The sequence below is a fragment of the Microtus ochrogaster genome, unplaced genomic scaffold (genome assembly GCF_000317375.1).
Source record: "Microtus ochrogaster isolate Prairie Vole_2 unplaced genomic scaffold, MicOch1.0 UNK115, whole genome shotgun sequence".
Classification (NCBI taxonomy): Eukaryota; Metazoa; Chordata; class Mammalia; order Rodentia; family Cricetidae; genus Microtus; species Microtus ochrogaster.
This window is the reverse complement of record NW_004949213.1, coordinates 4,254-10,410: the sequence shown is the minus strand read 5'-3', so window position 1 is coordinate 10,410 and position 6,157 is coordinate 4,254. Positions and strand designations below refer to the sequence as shown.

General features: G+C 45.3%; 1 protein-coding gene across 1 annotated transcript in view; it reads right to left on the bottom strand.

Moving 5' to 3' along the window:
- Positions 1–5,677, bottom strand: part of LOC101985318 (cytochrome P450 2B19-like) — a gene marked incomplete at its 5' end in the record, with an annotated part of 11,085 nt that extends 5,408 nt beyond the window's left edge. Inside the window, 4 exons of the mRNA XM_013355333.1 lie at positions 691–764; positions 1,671–1,820; positions 1,955–2,117; positions 5,606–5,677. Of these exons, the coding sequence (XP_013210787.1) occupies positions 691–764; positions 1,671–1,820; positions 1,955–2,117; positions 5,606–5,677 (459 nt within the window). The remainder of the gene's footprint in view (positions 1–690; positions 765–1,670; positions 1,821–1,954; positions 2,118–5,605) is intronic.
- Between the last annotated feature and the right edge of the window lie 480 nt (positions 5,678–6,157).

Below are 6,157 nucleotides of genomic sequence, written 5' to 3'. Positions count from 1 at the left end.
CAAGGAAACTCAGCTAATCATGACTAGAGCTAGGATGCTGGGACAGAGAAGTGGAGTGTGTGTAGTCAGTCTCCACACTGCACCTCCTCCAAGGACAGCATCCTGACTCTGAGCTGATAGCTAACTCCCCCTGGAGGGAATGGTGCAGAGAAGGGTTCAGGGATGGCCGTGTGAATTTCCAAGTCCTGCACAGTTCATGTGCATCTTCCAGTCTTCCTCCATCCCTCCCTCCTCTGACTTCCTCCATCCCTTCTCTGTCTTCCTCCATCCCTCTATGACTTCCTCCATCCCTTTTCTGACTTCCTCCATCCCTCCTCTGACTTCATCCATCCCTTCTCTGACTTCCTCCATCCCTTCTCTAACTTCTTCCACCCTTCCTCTCACATTTGAGCTCTGTGGTATGCCAGAAGCCATCAGCCCCTGCTGCGTTTGAGTGCCAGGTTCAGTCATGGACCCTGGTGGTTGGAAAACTGTTGTCAGTCTAACAGTATAATGCAACTGCTACCATTCACCCTGGGCTGGCTTGTCTGTGTTTTCTATTCCTGTGTGGATCCTTGCCTGGGGCTCAAGAGCTTCACTCTCAGCCTGGGGGCTCACTTCTCTTCCTCTGGGTCCTTCCATCTCTCACTTCTCTTCCTCTGGGTCCTTCCATCTCTCACTTCTCTTCCTCTGGGTCTCTCCATCTCTCACTTCTTTGTCCAGTTCATTCTTCTCAGCCTCTGAACCTTTCTTCCCTCCCCCTCCGCACTGACCTCTCAGATCTCCTGAGAAAGGTCAATAAGAGATGACAAATACCCCGTGTAAAGAAGTGGAGGTGCAAACAACGGTCTTGTCACCAATGTGCCCTTGATATATCAAACCTTAAAGTACCCAGGCTTCCTTTGAGTTCTACGAAAGTCAAACTCTCTTGAGCCTCTGTGTCCACTCTGCTCACCAGCACATCCACAAGGAAGAAAACACAGTTCCTGGCTTAGACCATGTCTGCAGGTCCTCCAGCTCCCTTCCCTTGGATCTCGAGTCCACATTTGTCTTTTATAAGGCCGTGGGGGTAGAAGGCAAGGATAGGGAGCAACTACAATGGTTGAGTCAAAGTGGCTTTGAACTCCATGGGCAATAGAAGAGGACGTTGAAACTCTCAGTCTCCTGCCTTTCCGCTGGTGTGCTGGAATTACAAACATGCAGGATCATGCCCACTCATATGGTGCTATACTCATAGGTGTATATAGCTCTACAAACAGCCACAGCCACAGCCACATTGTAAGACAGGACCTGAAAACATAGAAAGGACTGGCCTTGAACATATGACCATCTTGCCTCACTTTTGGAGCTCGGAGAGGACTAGTGTACACCAGTCATCTTTAGTTGACAGAAAATTAAATCACAGATTGATTTTCTGAAGAGAAGTGACCACTATGGTCAGTACATATTTCTGAGTTATTTTAGACATAATATATCTGACATTCCTTTCCCTGCCCTTGTTTTTCCACCTCTGCCCTTATCTCATTCTCCCCATACATCGTGTGGATGTGTGTGTGTGTGTGTGTGTGTGTGTCTGTCTGTCTGTCTGTCTGTCTGTCTCTCTACCCTTGTATGTCTCTTTCTCTTTCTTAGATTCTGTACTCAGGTCACTATGTCACCATCTTCCTTTCTACCCATTCTCTGGGACTCACCCTGGGATTTCCTCAGCTCCTCCACCAGACATCGGGCCTCCTCCTGAATCTGCTTCTCCACACTCCTCTTTCCCATCCCAAAGTCTCTCATGGTGGACAGAGAGAATCGCCTAAGGGTCTTCCAGCGTTCACCATTGGCAAAGAACACACCTAAGAACATAGTGGAAAATTGATGGGTTACAACAGAAGTTCAAAGACCCTGAGTCCTTCCCCGCAGCTCAGGCTCCACTTCTCACACAAATTTCTGGACCACATCTGCCACTTCACCCTGTCCCGTATCTCACCATATCCTTGTACAATTGGCTCAAGCACAGCAACTGTCCCCCTGCCAGAGAAAGCCTCAGCTTGGTCCACCAGAGCCTCCCTTATGGCCTCTGTCCCACACAGCATGACCACGGGCCTCGGTCCCAGGTGCACTGTGAACACGTCTCCATATTTTTCTCGAAGCTGCCAAGATAAGGACACCAGGGTTGTGGTTAGTCAGTGCAGACGTTGTTGTTACACTGTGAAACAACTAAACACAGACTGGTAAATAGGAAACCCTCCCCTGGCCACCCTTCCTTTTGAGGACCTAAGAGGTGAAGGGTTAATTCACCAGACATTTAGGGTCTACACTGATTGGTTGGATTTCCTAATCAGTACACCAGCACTGTAGAGTAGGGAGACAGGGCAACACTTGTTTATAATCCTGGCACTAGGGGGACAGAGACCAGAGATCAAAAGTTATCCTTGGCTACACATCTAAATTGAAGACAACTTCAGCTACTCATGACCCTATCTCAAAAAAAATAAATAAATAAATAAAAGAGATAGATACAGATGTGGATGCAGAGATACATGTAGTTACATGCCCATAGTCTTGAGACTGGCTGTTTATCTCTGGACTCTCAATGAAGAACCATGCTTTCTGTCACCAAAGCTGTCCAATGCCTTCTGACAACATTCACAGAGAACGGCCCTGATCTACCCACTGGTTTACAAGGGAAGGGAAAGTGATAGTCACCTAGTAGTGGTCCTGAATTTGAGTCATGACTGCAGTTTGGACATTTTTAAAAATGCCTGGCCATGCAACCATCGGGGCATCTACAGGGAATTGGTCCCAGGAACATGACAACCCTGCAGTGCTGAGAGCCCTTGAGGAGCATGGTGAGGAGTTTGCAAACAACACCCCAATCCTCTTGTAACCTTTCCTCTCTCTAGATTGCACTGCAGCTAATAGAAATGAAAGGCTATGAAAATGGTCAGTGCCCAGTGTTGTTTGGGGACAATGCCAAGATAAAGCTCTATACATGTTTGATGTTGATATATTTATGTTTTTAGATGGGGGTCACACTACTGATTCTTATGCAACAATGAACTAACAATTCTCAGACGAGATCAACAATGTAGATGAAATTTAGCCAACTCAATGTTGACACAAAAGCAAGCTTGGATTCCATCTGCTGCACCTAACTGATGTTTAAACACAGGTGTGGTTGATGGTGTGTCAGGATAGTGGGAAGGCAGTGACTACAAGAGCAGAGACAGGGACCAGTCTTGATGTTAGCTGGTCTGCACATCAATGATAAGAATCTGTTACTCTTTCAAATTTATTGAGGTATGCTTTTTGAGAGATGACCCACTTCTATCATATCGTAACTCAAAATGTAATAGTTGGAGCTGGAGAGGTGGCTCTTTATTGCAGAGAGTTTAGTCCCGACTCCCGTGTCAGATAGCTAACAACTGCCTGTAATGCCAACTTCGTGGGATTTGATGTCCTCTAGCTTCTTCAGATATCAGACATGCATAAGGACCATTTAAACACACACACAAACACACACAAAATGATGATGATGAAAATAAAAATAGATAGAGAGTGGGTAGATGGGTGGATGGATGGATGGATGGATAGATAAGTAAATAAGTAGGTAGATGGATGAATGGATAGACAGACAGACAGACTATACAATACAGATCATTTGTAAACACTGTAATTTGGGTACAACAGATAAGAGAACTTGGCCTCAGTTGTGATGACCAGGGTTTGGCTCTCAGCACCAATATAACAAGACAGAACATGCATATAAGTCATGCATACCTATGACTTCAGAGCAGTGTTTGACAGTGAAGATAGGATTTCTGGGACTTGTTGACATCAAGACCCAGTTTCAGGGAGGGATCCTGCCTCAAAGTAATAAGCAGAATTGATCGAGGAGGACACCTGGCACCCTCATCTGGCCTCTGCTCCCATGAACAGGTGTGTGACACAATTAGAAATATATTCACACAGACAGACGTAAACCCACTCCTGTGACAGATACATTGATCCATTCATAAGGCAGATCTCAGAAGAAGAAAGGAGGAGGCAATAGTGATGGCCAAGATAGTGATGATAAGAAAAGGAAGAGCAGAGGAGAACAAAGAAAGTGGGGGAGGTACATCCTAAAGGTCCCTCCTCTATGGGCTGAGGATGCATTTGTTTGGCAGAGTGCTTGTCTGGCATGCATGATACCCTGAGTTTACTCCCAGAAGCCAATAAAAAGGATGTGATGTAGCACACACCTAGAAAAATACTTATGTTTAAAATGTTACTGAAATAACACTCCCCAAAATAATAACACAATAACATATAGTTTATTTATTAAGGAAAAATGAAGTGTTAATATGACACTATAGAGTACTGGTGATTTTAAGTATGGAGGGTCTAGTTCCTCTTTCTATCTCTACCACTGGGCAAAAGAATGTCAACATTAAGACCCCAGTCTGGATCCTAATGAGAGGCATTGGGTCTTCAGGGTAGATCCACAGAATAGGTTAATGCTGGTCTTACAGAGAGTGCTGGATTCTCAGAGAATGGATTATTATAAAACAAGGCCCACTCCACATGGTTAGCATCTTCTGCATTTGACCGGTTTTCCTGTTCTCTATTGTATTGTGACACACAAGAAGGGTCCCTATCAGAGGCTGGGAAAATTGAAGGCTTGATCTTAGACTGTCAAATTTCACAATTATGAGCTGGATAAGCCTTTAATTTATAAAGAACTTAGCCTCTGGACTTTTGTGGCAGCAACAGAAAACAGATGAAGACATGAGGAGACTTTCTCTTGCCTGCTTAGTTGAATCTCTTCAGTTTATACTGTCCTTAGCATAGCTTAAGCTGGCTCATCACCATGACCTGAAGATTCAATGCCTGCCTCTCCCCTGACACACTGTACCTCACCCATCAGGCTCGACTCTTCCCCTAGCACCAGCTGCTGCTCGGGAATGGCTTTTTCTAGAATGTCATCATTCTAGAAAGTCTTTGTGATTTGTTCAAATCCTGCTACTTACATGAGTTTGTTGAGTTGAACTCCCAACCAACTTAAAATTCCTATTGCTTTACTTGTATTCGATATTATCCAGGTGAGCAGATAATTTGTCAAATTGATTTTTATGATTTCATTCTATATCTTCAAACAGACTCTCAGCTTCTGAGGGCCAAGGAAGGCAGCTTGGTGTCAGTAGCCAATTTCCTACTAAAATCATTGCAGGAACCATCACCCTGGGGAGTCTGCAGAGAACCCCGTACCCATAATTGTGTTAGGAATCGTTCTATTGACAGAGCCTACCCCACACCCAAATTGGCTGATGGAGAGCTATCTGTTAGCGGAACCCGCCCCACAATCCAAACTATCTAGAGAACTAGGTGTGTCAACCTGTGAACTCCTGGCCTACGTGACCAACGAGGACCCCGTGACCAACGTGAACCACGCGGCAAGAGCCTAGGCCCCTGTGCCCACCCCCCAACTCCTTACCCTATATAAGCTGTACCTCATCTCTAATAAACGGAGGCTCTGACAAACTTAGCATAGCCTCATTCCTCTCTCTCAGCTCATATCTTCCAGATAGTGCCTCTCCGGGACCCTGAAATAACTGAACTGCAGGGTGGGTTACAACCCCTAGACTAAGTAACCCACCAAGGCAATCAACAGTGGCGCCCGAACCAGTGACTCGGAGCACGGCCAACTATCGGACGTCGACACGCGGTCCTGGGACAACAACAAGAAGAAAAAAGAAGATTCTGTGGCCGTAGAACTCGGACAGATCTGCAGAATGAGGTAGGCTCAGGATCACTGTCGTCCAAAAAGATGTGGGACTTTCAAAGGAAGAGAAATTCATTTAGGAATTTAATCAATCAATCAGGGAGAGAGGAGTAAGAGTCAAAAACAGTGATTTATGTGTTTGCTTTATGTGTTTGCTTGCGGACTCAAAAGGGAGTCCTCCGAGATGCGAGAAGTTAGGGTACAATTCACACAGCTACGCCTGCCAAGCAGGCTAGCTGCTAGGGCTAGAGAGCCTATGTCTTTAACCCCCTGCCACATGGAGCAAAAGCTGACAGGCAGGTTTGCTATAAAGGAATCTAGATTCAAAAAGCTGCAGCTTCATTTAGGACAGTAAATATGCTTCTTTTCCATTGTAAAAATCTTGCTTCTTGGTCAAAAATCTTTATTTTGTAGGTGTATAAGTTT